The sequence below is a fragment of the Psittacula echo genome (genome assembly GCF_963264785.1).
Source record: "Psittacula echo genome assembly, chromosome: 31".
NCBI classification, from domain to species: domain Eukaryota; kingdom Metazoa; phylum Chordata; class Aves; order Psittaciformes; family Psittacidae; genus Psittacula; species Psittacula echo.
The window spans coordinates 966,723-987,689 of NC_137766.1; the positions used below are offsets into that span (position 1 = coordinate 966,723).

General features: G+C 57.8%; 3 protein-coding genes across 3 annotated transcripts; 1 reads left to right on the top strand and 2 right to left on the bottom strand.

The window, feature by feature from the left end:
• Nucleotides 1-984: 984 nt before the first annotated feature.
• On the top strand, nt 985-7,015 carry LOC308231162 (uncharacterized protein; the record flags this gene model as incomplete). The annotated part of the gene is made up of 3 exons (XM_080636301.1): nt 985-1,018; nt 1,163-1,237; nt 5,139-7,015. The coding sequence occupies 3 exons, from the start codon at nt 985-987 to the stop codon at nt 7,013-7,015; spliced, it is 1,986 nt and encodes a 661-aa protein (XP_080492427.1).
• Nucleotides 6,460-9,339, bottom strand: LOC308231139 (uncharacterized protein; the record flags this gene model as incomplete). Its single annotated transcript, XM_080636278.1, has 3 exons — nt 6,460-6,558; nt 6,641-6,720; nt 7,174-9,339. The coding sequence occupies one exon, from the start codon at nt 9,337-9,339 to the stop codon at nt 7,924-7,926; it is 1,416 nt and encodes a 471-aa protein (XP_080492404.1). The 3' UTR covers nt 6,460-6,558; nt 6,641-6,720; nt 7,174-7,923.
• Nucleotides 8,100-20,102, bottom strand: SH3BP5L (SH3 binding domain protein 5 like; the record flags this gene model as incomplete). The annotated part of the gene is made up of 7 exons (XM_080636302.1): nt 8,100-11,593; nt 13,182-13,355; nt 15,141-15,302; nt 15,409-15,537; nt 19,684-19,746; nt 19,881-19,942; nt 20,000-20,102. 7 exons carry the CDS (start codon nt 20,100-20,102, stop codon nt 11,180-11,182), a joined length of 1,107 nt encoding a protein of 368 aa, XP_080492428.1. The 3' UTR covers nt 8,100-11,179.
• Nucleotides 20,103-20,967: the final 865 nt, after the last annotated feature.

Sequence of the window (20,967 nt, forward strand, 5' to 3'; positions counted from 1 at the left end):
CCCTCTTTAAGCCCTCATCCCGCTTCCCTCCGGTCGAATTCCCACTTCCCTTCCCACCGGATCCAGCCGCGTTGTTTGCACCCCCCCCCATCCCTCTTTTCATTGCCCCAAAGCCCCGTTGGACCCCCCCATAACACCCTTGGACCCCTCCATAGCCCCATTGAACCCCCCCATGGCCCCATTGAACCCCCCTAGAACCCCTTTGGACCCCTCCATAGCCCCATTGAACCCCCCCATGGCCCCATTGAACCCCCCTAGAACCCCTTTGGACCCCTCCATAGCCCCATTGAACCCCCCCATGGCCCCATTGAACCCCCCTAGAACCCCTTTGGACCCCCCCATAACCCCATTGAACCCCCCCATGGCCCCATTGAACCCCCCTAGAACCCCTTTGGACCCCCCCATAACCCCATTGAACCCCCCCATGGCCCCATTGAACCCCCCTAGAACCCCTTTGGACCCCCCCATAACCCCATTGAACCCCCCCATGGCCCCATTGAACCCCCCTAGAACCCCTTTGGACCCCCCCATAGCCCCATTGAACCCCCCCATAGCCCCATTGAACCCCCCCATGGCCCCATTGAACCCCCCTAGAACCCCTTTGGACCCCTCCATAGCCCCATTGAACCCCCCTAGAACCCCTTTGGACCCCCCCATAGCCTCATTGAACCCCCCCATGGCCCCATTGAACCCCCCTAGAACCCCTTTGGACCCCTCCATAGCCCCATTGAACCCCCCCATAGCCCCATTGAACCCCCCCACGGCCCCATTGAACCCCACCACGGCCCCATTGAACCCCCCCCAAAGCCCCATTGAACCCCTCCATAGCCCCCTTGGACCCCCCATAGACCCCTATGGACCCCAATAGCTGTGCTGGGACCCCCCAAACCTCCTTGGTTCCATTGCAGTGCTTGGTGACCTCCCCATCCCAGCCCCATCCCAGCCCCATTCCAGGCCTGGGAAGAGCTTTCCCACCGGGATAAGATGCAGGAGAGCTACGAGAGCGTCATCTCCTTGGGTGAGGCTCCAATTCCCGACGTTATTCCCTCATCCTTTGGAATTCCAAGACGATTCCCCTCAAATCCGTGTGGTTGAGGTAATTCCAGGCTTGGAATTCCGGGACTGGGATGAGCCATGATCCCGATCCCATTGTTATCCATAGCGGAAGAGATCGCCATCAGTTGGCCAAGGATCACGGCCTTCGCCGAATCCCATCGTAGGAGGGGAATGGTTTCCGGTAAGTCCCATTGGAATTCCATTGGGAAGCTCCCATTGGGCTTCCATTGGGATAAAAGGCATGGAATGATGGGATGGATGCAACCAGCATCACGGGGGCAACCAAGTGATGGGGTTGGGTGGCCATTGGGAAGCTCCCATTGGAATTCCATTGGGATAAAAGGCATGGAATGATGGGATGGATGCAACCAGCATCATGGGGGCAACCAAGTGATGGGGTTGGGTGGCCATTGGGAAGCTCCCATTGGAATTCCATTGGGATAAAGGGCATGGAATGATGGGATGGATGCAACCAGCATCACGGGGGCAACCAAGTGATGGGGTCGGGTGGCCATTGGGAAGCTCCCATTGGAATTCCATTGGGATAAAGGGCATGGAATGATGGGATGGATGCAACCAGCACAATGTGGGCAACCAACCGATGGGGTTGGGAGGCCATTGGGAAGCTCCCATTGGAATTCCATTGGGATAAAAGGCATGGAATGATGGGATGGATGCAACCAGCATCATGGGGGCAACCAACCGATGGGGTCGGGTGGCCATTGGGAAGCTCCCATTGGAATTCCATTGGGATAAAGGGCATGGAATGATGGGATGGATGCAACCAGCATCATGGGGGCAACCAAGTGATGGGGTTGGGTGGCCATTGGGAAGCTCCCATTGGAATTCCATTGGGATAAAGGGCATGGAATGATGGGATGGATGCAACCAGCATCACGGGGGCAACCAAGTGATGGGGTCAGGTGGCCATTGGGAAGCTCCCATTGGTATTCCATTGGGATAAAAGGCATGGAATGATGGGATGGATGCAACCAGCATCACGGGGGCAACCAAGTGATGGGGTCGGGTGGCCATTGGGAAGCTCCCATTGGAATTCCATTGGGATAAAGGGCATGGAATGATGGGATGGATGCAACCAGCACAATGTGGGCAACCAACCGATGGGGTTGGGAGGCCATTGGGAAGCTCCCATTGGAATTCCATTGGGATAAAGGGCATGGAATGATGGGATGGATGCAACCAGCATCATGGGGGCAACCAAGTGATGGGGTTGGGTGGCCATTGGGAAGCTCCCATTGGAATTCCATTGGGATAAAGGGCATGGAATGATGGGATGGATGCAACCAGCATCATGGGGGCAACCAAGTGATGGGGTCGGGTGGCCATTGGGAAGCTCCCATTGGAATTCCATTGGGATAAAGGGCATGGAATGATGGGATGGATGCAACCAGCACAATGTGGGCAACCAACCGATGGGGTTGGGAGGCCATTGGGAAGCTCCCATTGGAATTCCATTGGGATAAAGGGCATGGAATGATGGGATGGATGCAACCAGCATCATGGGGGCAACCAAGTGATGGGGTCGGGTGGCCATTGGGAAGCTCCCATTGGAATTCCATTGGGATAAAGGGCATGGAATGATGGGATGGATGCAACCAGCATCACGGGGGCAACCAAGTGATGGGGTCGGGTGGCCATTGGGAAGCTCCCATTGGAATTCCATTGGGATAAAGGGCATGGAATGATGGGATGGATGCAACCAGCATCATGGGGGCAACCAAGTGATGGGGTTGGGTGGCCATTGGGAAGCTCCCATTGGAATTCCATTGGGATAAAGGGCATGGAATGATGGGATGGATGCAACCAGCATCACGGGGGCAACCAAGTGATGGGGTTGGGTGACCATTGGGAAGCTCCCATTGGTATTCCATTGGGATAAAAGGCATGGAATGATGGGATGGATGCAACCAGCATCATGGGGGCAACCAAGTGATGGGGTCGGGTGGCCATTGGGAAGCTCCCATTGGAATTCCATTGGGATAAAGGGCATGGAATGATGGGATGGATGCAACCAGCACAATGTGGGCAACCAACCGATGGGGTTGGGAGGCCATTGGGAAGCTCCCATTGGAATTCCATTGGGATAAAGGGCATGGAATGATGGGATGGATGCAACCAGCATCATGGGGGCAACCAAGTGATGGGGTTGGGTGGCCATTAGGAAGCTCCCATTGGAATTCCATTGGGATAAAAGGCATGGAATGATGGGATGGATGCAACCAGCATCATGGGGGCAACCAACCGATGGGGTCGGGTGGCCATTGGGAAGCTCCCATTGGAATTCCATTGGGATAAAGGGCATGGAATGATGGGATGGATGCAGCCAGCATCACGGGGGCAACCAAGTGATGGGGTTGGGTGGCCATTGGGAAGCTCCCATTGGAATTCCATTGGGATAAAGGGCATGGAATGATGGGATGGATGCAGCCAGCATCACGGGGGCAACCAAGTGATGAGGTCGGGTGACCATTGGGAAGCTCCCATTGGAATTCCATTGGGATAAAGGGCATGGAATGATGGGATGGATGCAGCCAGCATCACGGGGGCAACCAAGTGATGGGGTCGGGTGACCATTGGGAAGCTCCCATTGGTATTCCATTGGGATAAAAGGCATGGAATGATGGGATGGATGCAACCAGCATCATGGGGGCAACCAAGTGATGGGGTCGGGTGGCCATTGGGAAGCTCCCATTGGAATTCCATTGGGATAAAAGGCATGGAATGATGGGATGGATGCAACCAGCATCATGGGGGCAACCAACCGATGGGGTTGGGTGGCCATTGGGAAGCTCCCATTGGAATTCCATTGGGATAAAGGGCATGGAATGATGGGATGGATGCAACCAGCATCACGGGGGCAACCAAGTGATGGGGTCGGGTGGCCATTGGGAAGCTCCCATTGGAATTCCATTGGGATAAAGGGCATGGAATGATGGGATGGATGCAACCAGCATCACGGGGGCAACCAAGTGATGGGGTCGGGTGACCATTGGGAAGCTCCCATTGGTATTCCATTGTGATAAAAGGCATGGAATGATGGGATGGATGCAACCAGCATCATGGGGGCAACCAAGTGATGGGGTCGGGTGGCCATTGGGAAGCTCCCATTGGAATTCCATTGGGATAAAGGGCATGGAATGATGGGATGGATGCAGCCAGCATCACGGGGGCAACCAAGTGATGGGGTCGGGTGGCCATTGGGAAGCTCCCATTGGAATTCCATTGGGATAAAGGGCATGGAATGATGGGATGGATGCAGCCAGCATCACGGGGGCAACCAAGTGATGGGGTCGGGTGGCCATTGGGAAGCTCCCATTGGAATTCCATTGGGATAAAGGGCATGGAATGATGGGATGGATGCAACCAGCATCACGGGGGCAACCAAGTGATGGGGTCGGGTGACCATTGGGAAGCTCCCATTGGTATTCCATTGTGATAAAAGGCATGGAATGATGGGATGGATGCAGCCAGCATCACGGGGGCAACCAAGTGATGGGGTTGGGTGGCCATTGGGAAGCTCCCATTGGAATTCCATTGGGATAAAGGGCATGGAATGATGGGATGGATGCAACCAGCATCACGGGGGCAACCAAGTGATGGGGTCGGGTGGCCATTGGGAAGCTCCCATTGGAATTCCATTGGGATAAAGGGCATGGAATGATGGGATGGATGCAACCAGCATCACGGGGGCAACCAAGTGATGGGGTCGGGTGGCCATTGGGAAGCTCCCATTGGAATTCCATTGGGATAAAGGGCATGGAATGATGGGATGGATGCAACCAGCATCACGGGGGCAACCAAGTGATGGGGTCGGGTGACCATTGGGAAGCTCCCATTGGAATTCCATTGGGATAAAGGGCATGGAATGATGGGATGGATGCAACCAGCATCACGGGGGCAACCAAGTGATGGGGTCGGGTGACCATTGGGAAGCTCCCATTGGAATTCCATTGGGATAAAGGGCATGGAATGATGGGATGGATGCAACCAGCATCACGGGGGCAACCAAGTGATGGGGTCGGGTGACGCGGCCCCATCTCCCCCCGTCCTTTCCCCCGTAGACGCGGCGGCGTTGAGCGAGACCGAGGACGAGGACCCCGCCGCGGGCGGTGCGGACCAAGCGGTCCCCGCGTCCCCCCCTTGCCCAAACGCGCCCGGCGCCGTTCCCGGCCCCGCGGGCAGCTGCAAAGCAGGCGAAGCCCCCCCCCGAGCCGAGCTGCATCCCCCCAAGGCGGCGCGGAAGCGCCCGGGAAGCCAGCGGAGCTTCCGGAAGTTCCCGGCGCGCTCGCTGTCGGCTGCCAACCGGTGCCAGGACTGCGGCAAAGCGGCGGCGTTCCCGAAGCGGCCCCGCGCCTGCCCGGCCTGCGGGAGGTGCGTGCGGTTGAGCGCGGCCCTCCTGGGCCCCGCGCGGCGCCGCGCCGCGGACCGGCCCTCCAAGCGCCCCGACGGCGGCAAGAGCTGCGGGCCGGGCCAGTGCGGGGTGTGCGGGAAGAGCTTCCCGGCCGGCTCCGGCTTGGCGAAGCCCCGGGAGCTGCCCGCCGAGGAGAAGCCCTACAAGTGCGGCGACTGCGGGAAGGGCTTCCATTGGAATTCCCACCTGGAGCGGCACCGCCGCATCCACACGGGCGAGAAGCCCTACGCCTGTCCCGACTGCGGGAAGAGCTTCAGTTGGAGCTCCCACCTCGACCGGCACCGCCGCACCCACGGCGAGGCTCCGTGCCGGCGCTGCCGGCTCCCGGCCGGCGCTCCCAAAGCCTCGGAGAAGCCTTTCCAGTGCGGGGAGTGCGGGCAGGCCTTCGCCAGGAGCGCGGCGTTGGCCAAGCACCGGCGCGCGGGGCACGGCGCCGAGCGGCCGCAGCGGTGCGGGCAGTGCGGGAAGGCCGTGGGCTCGAGCGCGGCCCCGGCGCAGCCCCAGCGGCGCCCCGGCGCCGGCAAAGCTTTCCAATGCGGGGATTGCGGCAAGAGCTTCGCCTGGAGCTCCCACCTGGACCGGCACCGCCGGATCCATCGGGGAGAGAAGCCGTACCGGTGCGGGGCGTGCGGGAAGAGCTTCTCGCAGAGCTGCCACTTGGAGCGGCACCACCGCGTGCACGAGGCCGGGCGGTGCGGGCTGAGCGCGGGCAGCGCCAAGGCGGCGGCGGCGGCGGGGCCCGGCGGGTGCAAGGAGTGCGGGCAGGGCGCGGGGAAGGTGCGGCACCGCGGGACGCAGACCAGCGAGAGGCCGTACGCCTGCGGCGACTGCGGCAAGAGCTTCGGGCAGAACTCGGCGCTGGCCAAGCACCGGCGCATGCACACCGGCGAGAAGCCGCACGCCTGCGGCGAGTGCGGGAAGAGCTTCGGCGTCCGCTCCAACCTCGTCAAGCACCAACGGACCCACCTGGGCGAGAAGCCCTACAAGTGCGGCGAGTGCGGCAAGGGCTTCATCCAGAAGTCGGACCTCACCAAGCACCGGCGCATGCACACCGGCGAGAAGCCGTACGCCTGCGGCGAGTGCGGGAAGTGCTTCAGCGTCTCCTCCAACCTCATCAAGCACCAACGCATCCACCTGGGCGAGAAGCCCTACCAGTGCGGCGAGTGCGGCAAGAGCTTCATCCAGCGCTCCGAGCTCACCATCCACCAGCGCGTCCACACCGGCGAGAAGCCCTACAAGTGCGGGGCGTGCGGGAAGTGCTTCAGCCGCAGCTCCCACCTCAACCGGCACCAGCGCACCCACAACGGGGACAAGGCCAAAGCCAGCCCCGGCACCACGGGCAGCACCAACGGCACCGGCCCCTTCGCCGGCCCCTTCGCGCCCGTCCCGGCGCTGCCGCCTTTCCCCGGCGCGGTGCCGGGGCTGGAGCTGCCCTGGGCCCTGCCCTTCCCTGCCCGCGCCTTCCCCCAGCCCTGCTTCCCCCCGGCTCCCGCCCCGGGGGCTCAGGCCTCGTCCCTCAGCAACTGAACCCGGCCCCACGGCCCCGGCGCTGGGATGGGCCCATCCGGAGCCGGGGGGGGGTTGAGAGAGGACGGGGAAGGCGCCTTTGGGCCATGGGGCCCAGCTCGCTCAGCACCCAACTGGGGTTGGCCAACAAGAGGCACCATTGGGAAGGTTCTTCCTACCCGGAGCCGTTCAGTCTGGATGTATCCAGGAGAGGATGGGGAAGTCGCCTTCATTCCATGGATCCAACCTCTTCCCAGTGTCCTCAACACCCAACTGGGGTTGGCCAACGAGAGCCATCGTCAATTGGGAAGGTTCTTCCCACCTGGAACCGTTCGGTCTTGGTGCATCCACGAGAGGATGGGGAAGTCGCCTTCATTCCATGGATCCAACCTCTTCCCAACGCCCAACTGGGGTTGGCCACCGAGACCAAACACTTTGGGGCTGTTCTGTCCGTTTTTCCAGGAATTCCATGGGATTTTGGGGCTCTGGTGGTTTTCCAGGCGGATTTTGCCCCGGATTCCATGCTGGTGGGTGGGGTTTGCCAGGATTCCTGATGTTTTCCTGATGTTTTCGGCTCCATCCCTTGGAGTGGGATCGCAGGCGTTGTGGTACCATTGGGAATAGGTGGCTCGGTACCGGTTTGATGCCTGAGTTCCTGATTTTTCCCTGTTTTCCCATTTTTCCTCCATTAAATAGCTGGGATACGACTTAGGGAAAAGGAAGGAAGTGCTGAAAACTCTGGGATTGGGAAGGTTTGGATGGAATCTGAATTGATTCAAGAGGAGCACGATGCGACGGGAAGGGCTTTGTTGGGAATAGAGGAGGAAGAGGGAACAGCCCCCCCAAAAGAGGGAAAATGGCTATGGAAAAGGGAAGAGGAGGGAAAGAATGGGAAAACAAGGATACAGGGAATGGGATCATAATTGGTGCTAAATGTAGGGAAAGGGATGGATGGAGGAATGGATGATGGCTGGATGATGGATGGCTGGATGATGATGGATAATGTACGGGTGATAGATGGATGATGATGGATAATGGATGGATGATGGATGGATGATGGATGGATGATGGATGGATGATGGATGGATGGATGATGGATGGATGATGATGGATAATGGATGGATGATGGATGGATGATGGATGGATGGGTAATGGATGGATGGATGATGATGGATAATAGATGGATAATGGATGGATGGATAATGGATGGATAATGGATGGATGATGGATGGATGATGGATGGATGATGGATGGATGATGGATGGATGATGACGGATAATGGATGAATAATGGATGGATGATGGATGGATGATGGATGGATGATGGATGGATGATGGATGATGATGGATGGATGATGGATGGATGATGGATGGATGATGACGGATAATGGATGAATAATGGATGGATGATGGATGGATGATGATGGATGGATGGATGAATAATGGATGGATGATGGATGGATGATGGATGGATGATGGATGGATGATGGATGGATGGATGATGGATGGATGATGGATGGATGATGGATGATGATGGATGGATGATGGATGGATGATGGATGGATGGGTAATGGATGGATGGATAATGGATGGATGGATAATGGATGGATGATGGATGGACGATGATGGATGATGGATGGATGATGATGGATAACGGATGGATAATGGATGGACAATGGATGGATGGATAATGGATAATGGATGGATGATGGACAATGGATGGATGATGGATGGATGGATAATTGATGATGGATGGATAATGGATGATGGATGGATGGATAATGGATGGATAATGGATGGATGATGGACAATGAATGGATGATGGATGGATGGATAATGGATGGATGATGGATGATGGATGGATAATGGATGATGGATGATGGATGGATAATGGATGATGGATGGATAATGGATGATGGATGGATGGATAATGGATGGATGATGGCACCACTGGGGCACAAGGCCCCACCGAGACCCCACAGAGCCTAAAGCCACCCCAAAGGAGCACAAAGAGCTGCCCTGAAGGCATCTGAGGGGGGTTCCTTCTCTTCGGAAGTGGGATTTGGGGTGGAATTCCACTGTTTCCCAGCGTGGAGCTCCCGAAGCCGCCGTTGGCCGTGTCCTTTGTCCATGGTCTTCTTCTCGTGTCTCATTGTATGGGGTTTTGGGGGGGGAATTCCTCATCTTTTGTTTTCCATGAGTAGGAATAAAGTAGAACGTAGGAGCTTGGGATGAGGTCTTCTCCTTGGGATGGGGTTTCCTCTTCCCGCTGCTCCGGATGCCATATCCAAAGGGAAAAGGGACCACAGGCCATTGGAGGTCCCAGGCAGGGCTGGGAAGGCCCATTGGTGCTCCTCAGGCTTCAAAGTGGGCGTTAGGGTGGCTTGAGGACCTCTCCAATGGGTTTATCCCATCTCCAATGGGATTCATCCCATCTCCAATGGGTTTATCCCATCTCCAATGGGTTTATCCCATCTCCAATGGGTTTATCCCATCTCCAATGGGTTTATCCCATCTCCAATGGGATTCATCCCATCTCCAATGGGATTTGCTGGATCTCAAAGGGCTTCTCTTGGGGTTGTCCCCACACTTTGGGGCCCCATCTGGTTCCTTTGGCATCCTCATTCCCCTTGGGAAGGCCGGGATTCCTATGGGAGAAGAGGGAATTCCCACCTCCCGGATGCTCTTCCCACTCCTGGGATGCTTTGCCCGCTCCCAGGGATGCTCAGGGGACGATCCCCAATAAAGGGGGAAAGATCCCAACATCCACAGGGATGTGGTAACATCTGGGATGGGGATGTTGGAAGGGAGGGAATAGCGACGGAAGCCCCAAATCCTTTGGGATGCCAACAGTGGGACCCCCATTCCCAAGGGAATTCCAAGCCCCCCCTCCCCATTTCCCCATCCCAATTCCCTAGTTCCCTGCAGGAAGCACTCCAAAACACCCAGATCCAGATATCCCATTGCGGGGGTGGGGGATATGCCAAGAAATCCATATGGAATAGGCTGGGAATATCCATTTACTCACTGGAATATACACTGGGAATGACCCCCCCGGGGGCTGCCTCGAACCTGGGGGGGTTCTCATCACAGCCAGCCCAGATCCCAACAGCGGGAATAGGGAATTCCATGGGCTACGGATCCCAGCGACTCCAACCTCCAGATCCCAACAGTGGGAAGAGGGAATCCCATGGGATACAGCTCCCAACATCATAGGGGGGAGCCCAAACCCCCTGCCCCCCATGGCATTGCCTTGGCCATCAAGACTCTTCCAAGCACGGTCCCACCATCTCCAACCTCCATATCCCATGGAAGTGGTTCCATCAGCTCCAACTTCCGGATCCCAACAGTGGGAATTCCATGGGATATGGATCCCAGCATCACTATGGGGCAGCAGATGAACTCAAACCCCCCCCCTTCCATGGTCAAGAAGCTTCCAAGAGTGGTGCCACCAGCTCCAACCTTCACCCCATGGCTCCTATGGGGCGGTTGAAGCCACCCCATGGTTCCTATGGGGAGGTTGAAGCCCTCAAGGTCTTCTTGGTGTGCTCCTGGGTGGCTTTAGGGTGCTCAAGGCTGAGGCTCGGCCTTGCCTTGGTCAAGAAGAGGCTTCCAAGAGTGATGCCACCACCTCCAACCTTCACCCCATGGGGAAGATGAAGCCCCCTTGGTCCTCTTGGGTACCTCCAACCTTCACCCCATGGGGAAGATGAAGCCCTCAAGGTCTTCTTGGGTACCTCCAATCTTCACCCCATGGGGAAGATGAAGCCCCCTTGGTCTTCTTGGGGTGCTCCTGGGTGCTCAAGGCTGAGGCTCGGCCTTGCCTTGGTCAAGAAGAAGCTTCCAAGAGTGATGCCACCACCTCCAACCTTCACCCCATGGGGAAGATGAAGCCCCCTTGGTCCTCTTGGGGTGCTCCTGGGTGCTCAAGGCTGAGGCTCGGCCTTGCCTTGGTCAAGAAGAGGCTTCCAAGAGTGGTGCCACCACCTCCAACCTTCACCCCGTGAGGAGGATGAAGCCCCCTTGGTCTTCCTGGGTACCTCCAACCTTCACCCCATGAGGAGAATGAAGCTGTCAACGTCTTCTTGGGTACCTCCAACCTCCACCCCATGGTTCCTATGGGGAAGTTGAAGCCCTCAAGGTCTCCCTGGGGTGCTCCTGCCTGGGCTTTGGGTGCTGTTGGGCCCTAAAGGCTGACGCTGCGGTGATGCTTGAAGTGCCCTTGGCCTCCGCGCTGCTGCTCGCGCTCCTCCAGCTCCTCGCTGTTGAGGCTGGTGGCATCCGAGAGCTTCACGAGATGCTCGACCGAGTCGAACTTCTGCAGGTCCGAGGCGATGGTTTGGAGGCTCAGCACCGAGAGGGTGTCCCCAGAAGCTCCTTCCACCCCCAACTGGGGCCCTTGGGTGCCCTCCGCCTCGGTTATTGGGTGCTGGGGACTGGCTTCGGCGCCCACCGGCGACGCTCGCCGCTGGATGAGGCGTTGGAGACGCCGGGCATGGATCTGCTCGCTGATCTCCTCCAGGTTCCTCAAGGCCACCGAGTAGCGGGTCTTGGCTTGGGCCACCAGGAGCTCCAGCGCCGTCACCTTGGCCTTGTGCTCCTGCAAGGAGATGTGGGCATTGGAAGGGGGAGAAGAACCCCAAAAGGAGGTGGGACCACCCCAAAACGGGCTCCATCTCCATCCCGAGGTGCCCACCACCACTTGGTGTCCTTCTGCTCGGCTTCACCCCCCAAAACCTGGTAGGAGAACCTCAAAAAGGGATGGAACCACCCCAAAAAGAGGTGGAACCACCCCAAAACGGGATCCATCTCCACCCCAAGGTGCCCCATGGCCACGCTGGGACCTTCTCTTTCTACCTGACCCCAGAACCTGGTAGAAGAACCTCAAAAAGGGATGGAACCACCCCAAAAAGAGATGGAACCACCCCAAAAAGAGGTGGAACCACCCCAAAACCGGCTCCATCTCCACCCCAAGGTGCCCCATGGCCACGCTGGGACCTTCTCTTTCTACCTGACCCCAAAACCTGGTAGAAGAACCTCAAAAAGGGATGGAACCACCCCAAAAAGAGATGGAACCACCCCAAAACCGGCTCCATCTCCACCCCAAGGTGCCCCATGGCCACGCTGGGACCTTCTCTTTCTACCTGACCCCAGAACCTGGTAGAAGAACCTCAAAAAGGGATGGAACCACCCCAAAAAGAGGTGGAACCACCCCAAAACCGGCTCCATCTCCACCCCAAGGTGCCCCATGGCCACGCTGGGACCTTCTCTTTCTACCTGACCCCAGAACCTGGTAGAAGAACCTCAAAAAGGGATGGAACCACCCCAAAAAGAGGTGGAACCACCCCAAAACCGGCTCCATCTCCACCCCAAGGTGCCCCATGGCCACGCTGGGACCTTCTCTTTCTACCTGACCCCAGAACCTGGTAGAAGAACCTCAAAAAGGGATGGAACCACCCCAAAAAGAGATGGAACCACCCCAAAACCGGCTCCATCTCCACCCCAAGGTGCCCCATGGCCACGCTGGGACCTTCTCTTTCTACCTGACCCCAGAACCTGGTAGAAGAACCTCAAAAAGGGATGGAACCACCCCAAAAAGAGGTGGAACCACCCCAAAACCGGCTCCATCTCCACCCCAAGGTGCCCCATGGCCACGCTGGGACCTTCTCTTTCTACCTGACCCCAGAACCTGGTAGAAGAACCTCAAAAAGGGATGGAACCACCCCAAAAAGAGGTGGAACCACCCCAAAACCGGCTCCATCTCCACCCCAAGGTGCCCCATGGCCACGCTGGGACCTTCTCTTTCTACCTGACCCCAGAACCTGGTAGAAGAACCTCAAAAAGGGATGGAACCACCCCAAAAAGAGATGGAACCACCCCAAAACCGGCTCCATCTCCACCCCAAGGTGCCCCATGGCCACGCTGGGACCTTCTCTTTCTACCTGACCCCAAAACCTGGTAGAAGAACCTCAAAAAGGGATGGAACCACCCCAAAAAGAGATGGAACCACCCCAAAACCGGCTCCATCTCCACCCCAAGGTGCCCCATGGCCATGCTGGGACCTTCTCTTTCTACCTGACCCCAAAACCTGGTAGAAGAACCTCAAAAAGGGATGGAACCACCCCAAAAAGAGATGGAACCACCCCAAAATGGGCTCCATTTCCCCCCCCCCCCCCCCCCCCGGGTACCTCCAGGATCTGGTTGAACTGGGCCTTGAGCTCGAAGTAGGGCTTGCTCTTGACGATGACCCTCTTGAGGCTCTTCTGCAGGGCCTGCACCTTGGCCTCGGCCTCTTGGCACAGGTTGGTGACGCGCTGGTGCTCCCGCTCGCTCCGCAGGCGCTCCTCCTCGGCCTCGTTCACCTGCGGGGGCCGGGAGGCGTGGGGAGGCCGCTTCCCGATCCCATGGGAGCATCCCGAGGGATGGCGGAGCCGCTGGCGCCCGGCCCGACGGACGGGGATGCCCCTGGGCCGGACCTCGAAGCTTGAGGTTCTCCTACCAGGGGCTTCTTCGCGCCATCCCCATCCCCTCCAACCACATCCCTATGGATGCAGACTTCCCCTGGCCACATCCCTACATAGGAAGACCTCCCTGAGCCATATCCCTATGGATTAGGACCTCCCAGGGCCATATCCCTATGGATCAAGCCCCCTGTGCCCTATTCCTTCCCCATGGCACAGTGGACGTTCTCCTACCAGAACCTTCCTCCTTTCATCCCCATCCCCTCCAACCTCCAGCCTCTGACTGCATCCCTACGGATGCAGCCCCCCATAACCCACATCCCTAGGGATGCAGCCCCCCATAACCCACATCCCTACGGATGCAGCCCCCCATAACCCACATCCCTAGGGATGCAGCCCCCCATAACCCACATCCCTAGGGATACATCCCCCCATAACCCACATCCCTAGGGATACATCCCCCCATAACCCACATCTCTAGGGATACAGCCCCCCATAACCCACATCCCTAGGGATGCAGCCCCCCATAACCCACATCCCTAGGGATGCAGCCCCCCATAACCCACATCCCTAGGGATGCAGCCCCCCATAACCCACATCCCTACGGATGCAGCCCCCCATAACCCACATCCCTAGGGATACAGCCCCCCATAACCCACATCCCTACGGATACAGCCCCCTATAACCCACATCCCTACGGATGCAGCCCCCCATAACCCACATCCCTAGGGATGCAGCCCCCCATAACCCACATCCCTAGGGATACAGCCCCCCATAACCCACATCCCTACGGATACAGCCCCCCATAACCCACATCCCTACGGATGCAGCCCCCCGTAACCCACATCCCTACGGATGCAGCCCCCCATAACCCACATCCCTACGGATGCAGCCCCCCATAACCCACATCCCTACGGATGCAGCCCCCCATAACCCACATCCCTACGGATACATCCCCCCATAACCCACATCCCTACGGATACATCCCCCCATAACCCACATCCCTACGGATGCAGCCCCCCATAACCCACATCCCTACGGATACAGCCCCCCATAACCCACATCCCTACGGATGCAGCCCCCCATAACCCACATCCCTACGGATGCAGCCCCCCATAACCCACATCCCTACGGATGCAGCCCCCCATAACCCACATCCCTACGGATACAGCCCCCCATAACCCACATCCCTACGGATGCAGCCCCCCATAACCCACATCCCTACGGATGCAGCCCCCCATAACCCACATCCCTACGGATGCAGCCCCCCATAACCCACATCCCTAGGGATACAGCCCCCCATAACCCACATCCCTACAGATGCAGCCCCCCATAACCCACATCCATACGGATACAGCCCCCCGTAACCCACATCCCTACGGATGCAGCCCCCCGTAACCCACATCCCTAGGGATGCAGCCCCCCATAACCCACATCCCTACGGATACAGCCCCCCGTAACCCACATCCCTACGGATACAGCCCCCCGTAACCCACATCCCTACGGATGCAGCCCCCCATAACCCACATCCCTAGGGATACATCCCCCCATAACCCACATCCCTACGGATACAGCCCCCCGTAACCCACATCCCTAGGGATGCAGCCCCCCATAACCCACATCCCTAGGGATGCAGCCCCCCGTAACCCACCCCCGTAGGGACCGAGCCCCCCTGCGGCCCCACACCTTGCACGTGGCGTGGTTGAGCATCTCCTGCCAGGTGGGATCCAGGCGGTTCTTGTCGGCCATCACCCCCTGCTCGGCCACGAACACCATCTCCCTGGCCGCGTTGTGCATGCTCACGGCGCGCTCGTACCTCAGCGCCGCCTTCTGGGTCTCCTGCTGGGCCTGCCACGCACGGGAGGCGCCGTTCCCGCTGGGAAAAGCTCCCATTCCCATTGCTCGGAAGCAGGAGCGGGTTTGGGGGGGGTGGGGGGGGGGGTTACGGGGGTACCTCCTTGGCCAAGCGCCGCGCTTCGTAGTAGGGCCGGGCCTTCTCGATGCAGTTGCCCAGCTGGGAGCCTTGGGCGTTGAGCTTGCGGGCGGACTCGGAGAGGATGCGGCGGTACGCGGTGCGCGCTTCCTGCACCGGGGCGGCCACGGAGAGCCGGGAGCCGACGGGGAGCAACGGGAGCAGTTAGGGACCAGTTAAGGGCCAACGGGAGCAGTTAGGGACCAGTTAAGGGCCAACGGGAGCAGTTAAGGACCAGTTAAGGGCCAACGGGAGCAGTTAGGGACCAGTTAAGGGCCAATGGGATCAGTTAAGGACCAGTTAAGGGCCAACGGGAGCAGTTAGGGACCAGTTAAGGGCCAACGGGAGCAGTTAGGGACCAGTTAAGGGCCAATGGGACCAGTTAAGGACCAGTTAAGGGCCAACGGGAGCAGTTAGGGACCAGTTAAGGGCCAACGGGAGCAGTTAGGGACCAGTTAAGGGCCAATGGGATCAGTTAAGGACCAGTTAAGGGCCAACGGGAGCAGTTAAGGACCAGTTAAGGGCCAACGGGAGCAGTTAAGGACCAGTTAAGGGCCAATGGGATCAGTTAAGGACCAGTTAAGGGCCAACGGGAGCAGTTAAGGACCAGTTAAGGGCCAACGGGAGCAGTTAGGGACCAGTTAAGGGCCAATGGGATCAGTTAAGGACCAGTTAAGGGCCAACGGGAGCAGTTAAGGACCAGTTAAGGGCCAACGGGAGCAGTTAAGGACCAGTTAAGGGCCAACGGGAGCAGTTAGGGACCAGTTAAGGGCCAACGGGAGCAGTTAAGGACCAGTTAAGGGCCAACGGGAGCAGTTAAGGACCAGTTAAGGGCCAACGGGACCAGTTAAGGACCAGTTAAGGGCCAACGGGAGCAGTTAAGGACCAGTTAAGGGCCAATGGGATCAGTTAAGGACCAGTTAAGGGCCAACGGGAGCAGTTAGGGACCAGTTAAGGGCCAATGGGATCAGTTAAGGACCAGTTAAGGGCCAATGGGATCAGTTAAGGACCAGTTAAGGGCCAACGGGAGCAGTTAAGGACCAGTTAAGGGCCAATGGGATCAGTTAAGGACCAGTTAAGGGCCAACGGGAGCAGTTAAGGACCAGTTAAGGGCCAACGGGAGCAGTTAAGGACCAGTTAAGGGCCAATGGGATCAGTTAAGGACCAGTTAAGGGCCAACGGGAGCAGTTAGGGACCAGTTAAGGGCCAACGGGAGCAGTTAAGGACCAGTTAAGGGCCAATGGGATCAGTTAAGGACCAGTTAAGGGCCAATGGGATCAGTTAAGGACCAGTTAAGGGCCAACGGGAGCAGTTAAGGACCAGTTAAGGGCCAATGGGATCAGTTAAGGACCAGTTAAGGGCCAACGGGAGCAGTTAAGGACCAGTTAAGGGCCAACGGGAGCAGTTAGGGACCAGTTAAGGGCCAACGGGAGCAGTTAAGGACCAGTTAAGGGCCAACGGGAGCAGTTAGGGACCAGTTAAGGGCCAACGGGATCAGTTAAGGACCAGTTAAGGGCCAACGGGACCAGTTAAGGACCAGTTAAGGGCCAACGGGAGCAGTTAAGGACCAGTTAAGGGCCAACGGGAGCAGTTAGGGACCAGTTAAGGGCCAATGGGAGCAGTTAGGGACCAGTTAAGGGCCAACGGGAGCAGTTAGGGACCAGTTAAGGGCCAACGGGACCAGTTAAGGACCAGTTAAGGGCCAATGGGAGCAGTTAGGGACCAGTTAAGGGCCAATGGGAGCAGTTAAGGACCAGTTAAGGGCCAATGGGAGCAGTTAGGGACCAGTTAAGGGCCAACGGGACCAGTTAAGGACCAGTTAAGGGCCAATGGGAGCAGTTAGGGACCAGTTAAGGGCCAACGGGAGCAGTTAGGGACCAGTTAAGGGCCAACGGGAGCAGTCAAGGACCAGTTAAGGGCCAATGGGACCAGTTAAGGACCAGTTAAGGGCCAATGGGAGCAGTTAAGGACCAGTTAAGGGCCAACGGGAGCAGTTAAGGACCAGTTAAGGGCCAACGGGAGCAGTTAAGGACCAGTTAAGGGCCAACGGGACCAGTTAAGGACCAGTTAAGGGCCAACGGGAGCAGTTAAGGACCAGTTAAGGGCCAATGGGATCAGTTAAGGACCAGTTAAGGGCCAACGGGAGCAGTTAGGGACCAGTTAAGGGCCAACGGGAGCAGTTAGGGACCAGTTAAGGGCCAATGGGATCAGTTAGGGACCAGTTAAGGGCCAATGGGACCAGTTAAGGAGCAGTTAAGGGCCAACGGGAGCAGTTAGGGACCAGTTAAGGGCCAACGGGAGCAGTTAAGGACCAGTTAAGGGCCAACGGGATCAGTTAAGGACCAGTTAAGGGCCAATGGGACCAGTTAAGGACCAGTTAAGGGCCAACGGGATCAGTTAAGGACCAGTTAAGGGCCAACGGGATCAGTTAAGGACCAGTTAAGGGCCAACGGGAGCAGTTAAGGACCAGTTAAGGGCCAACGGGACCAGTTAGGGACCAGTTAAGGGCCAATGGGAGCAGTTAAGGACCAGTTAAGGGCCAACGGGAGCAGTTAAGGACCAGTTAAGGGCCAACGGGATCAGTTAAGGACCAGTTAAGGGCCAACGGGAGCAGTTAGGGACCAGTTAAGGGCCAACGGGAGCAGTTAAGGACCAGTTAAGGGCCAACGGGATCAGTTAAGGACCAGTTAAGGGCCAACGGGATCAGTTAAGGACCAGTTAAGGGCCAACGGGAGCAGTTAAGGACCAGTTAAGGGCCAACGGGACCAGTTAGGGACCAGTTAAGGGCCAATGGGAGCAGTTAAGGACCAGTTAAGGGCCAACGGGAGCAGTTAGGGACCAGTTAAGGGCCAATGGGACCAGTTAAGGACCAGTTAAGGGCCAACGGGAGCAGTTAGGGACCAGTTAAGGGCCAATGGGACCAGTTAAGGACCAGTTAAGGGCCAACGGGAGCAGTTAGGGACCAGTTAAGGGCCAACGGGAGCAGTTAGGGACCAGTTAAGGGCCAATGGGACCAGTTAAGGACCAGTTAAGGGCCAACGGGAGCAGTTAGGGACCAGTTAAGGGCCAATGGGACCAGTTAGGGACCAGTTAAGGGCCAATGGGACCAGTTAAGGACCAGTTAAGGGCCAACGGGACCAGTTAAGGACCAGTTAAGGGCCAATGGGATCAGTTAAGGACCAGTTAAGGGCCAATGGGACCAGTTAAGGACCAGTTAAGGGCCAATGGGATCAGTTAAGGACCAGTTAAGGGCCAACGGGACCAGTTAAGGACCAGTTAAGGGCCAATGGGACCAGTTAAGGACCAGTTAAGGGCCAATGGGACCAGTTAAGGACCAGTTAAGGGCCAATGGGATCAGTTAAGGACCAGTTAAGGACCAGTTAAGACCCAATGGGACCAGTTAAGGCCCAGTAAAGACCCAGTAGTGCCAGCTAAGTACCAGTTAAGGCCCAGTTCAGGAGCAATGGGACCAGTTAAGGACCAGTTAAGGCCCAATGGGACCAGTTAAGGACCAGTAGCACCAGTTAAGGTCCAGTTAAGGCCCAATGGCACCAGTTATGGCCCAGGAACACCAGTTAAGACCCAGTTAAGGCCCAACGGGACCAGTTAAGGACCAGTAAAGGCCCAGTGGGACCAGTTAAGGACCAGTAAAGGCCCAATGGGACCAGTTAAAGACCAGTAAAGGCCCAGTAGCACCAGTTAAGGCCCAGTTAAGGCCCAATGGGACCAGTTAAAGACCAGTAAAGGCCCAGTAGCATCAGTTAAGGCCCAGTTAAGGCCCAATGGGACCAGTTAAAGACCAGTAAAGGCCCAGTAGCACCAGTTAAGGCCCAGTTAAGGCCCAATGGGACCAGTTAAAGACCAGTAAAGGCCCAGTAGCACCAGTTAAGGCCCAGTTAAGGCCCAATGGGACCAGTTAAAGACCAGTAAAGGCCCAGTAGCACCAGTTAAGGCCCAGTTAAGGCCCAATGGGACCAGTTAAAGACCAGTAAAGGCCCAGTAGCACCAGTTAAGGCCCAGTTAAGGCCCAATGGGACCAGTTAAAGACCAGTAAAGGCCCAGTAGCACCAGTTAAGGCCCAGTTAAGGCCCAATGGGACCAGTTAAAGACCAGTAAAGGCCCAGTAGCACCAGTTAAGGCCCCAGTTAAGGCCCACTGGACCCAGTTAAGATGCAGTTAAGGCCCATTGGGCCCAGTTAAGGCCCAGTGGCACCAGTTACGGCCCCTTGGGCCCAGTTAAAGCCCAGTGGAGCTCACATCCAGCTGCAGCTCCACGCGGTTGATCTCCTCATTGGCCTGGTTCAGGTGCTCCAGCTCCTCCTAGAGATGGGAGAGACCAAAAACGGGGGGGGGGGGGGGGGGGGGGGGTGGGGGGGGGGGGTGAGTGTGAATGATGGAACCCCCCTAAATGGGGCTGAATGGAGCCACCCCGCCCCCCCCCCCCCCCTTCCCACCTGTATCCTCGGATCCAGCTCTTCCTCCTCCTCCTCTTCCTCTCCTAGCACTTTGGGGGGGGCTCAGGCTCAGCTGCCCCCCCCCGCGGGCCCCCCCACCTGGCCGGGGGGGGTCCGACGTCCATCGCCTCCCTCTGCCCCCTCGTCCATGCTGGGATCCCCCCCAAATCCCGGCGCTTCCGGGGTCCCGGGGCCTTCAGGAAGGGGGGGGGGGGGGAACATCGTAACGGGGGGGCCATGCACCAGCCTTTGGGGGGGGGGGGGGGAGGGATGGATGGGGGGGATGGAGGCACCCCCGGATCCTGTGGGAAAAGGATTCCAAGAGGATGGGGGGGGGGAGCTGGAAAAGAAGAGGGAAAAGGTCAGGACCACCCCCCCCACCCCCCCATATCCCTCTATTGACTCCCTATAGCCCCCCATTGATCCTCTATAGGTCCCCAATGACCCCTATAGCCCCCCAATAGCCCCTCAATCACCCTCTATAGCCCCCCAATGCCCCTCAATCACCCCCTATAGCCCCCCAATAGCCCCCAAATGCCCCCCTATAGCCCCCCAAATGCCCCCTGTAGCCCCCCAAATGCCCTCTATAGCCCCCAATGCCTCCCTATAGGCCCCCAAGGCCCCTAATGCCTCCCTATAGTGTCCCCAATGACCCCCCATATCCCCCCAATGCCCCCCTATAGCCCCCAATTACCCCTATAGACCCCCAAATGCCCCCAATTACCCCCTATAGCCCCCCAATAGCCCCCAATGCCCCACTATAGCCCCCCAATGACCCCTATAGACCCCGTTAGCACCCTAAATACCCCCTATAGCCCCCAATGACCCCTATACACCCCTCAAATGCCCCTCATATCCCCCTATTTGCCCTCCATTGACCCCCTGTAACCCCCCCCCCCCATCCTTCTAATGCCCCCCATACCCCCCGCCACTGCCCCGGCCCCGCCATCTCCCGCTCTGTCTCCTTCCCTCACGGCTCCCCCGTTCCCGGAAGCCCCCAAATCCCCCTTTATTCCCCCAAAATGGGTCCCAAAAGCCCCTTTCCCCCCCCCCCAAAATTGCCCCTTTTCCCGCCGCGGCCTGTGTT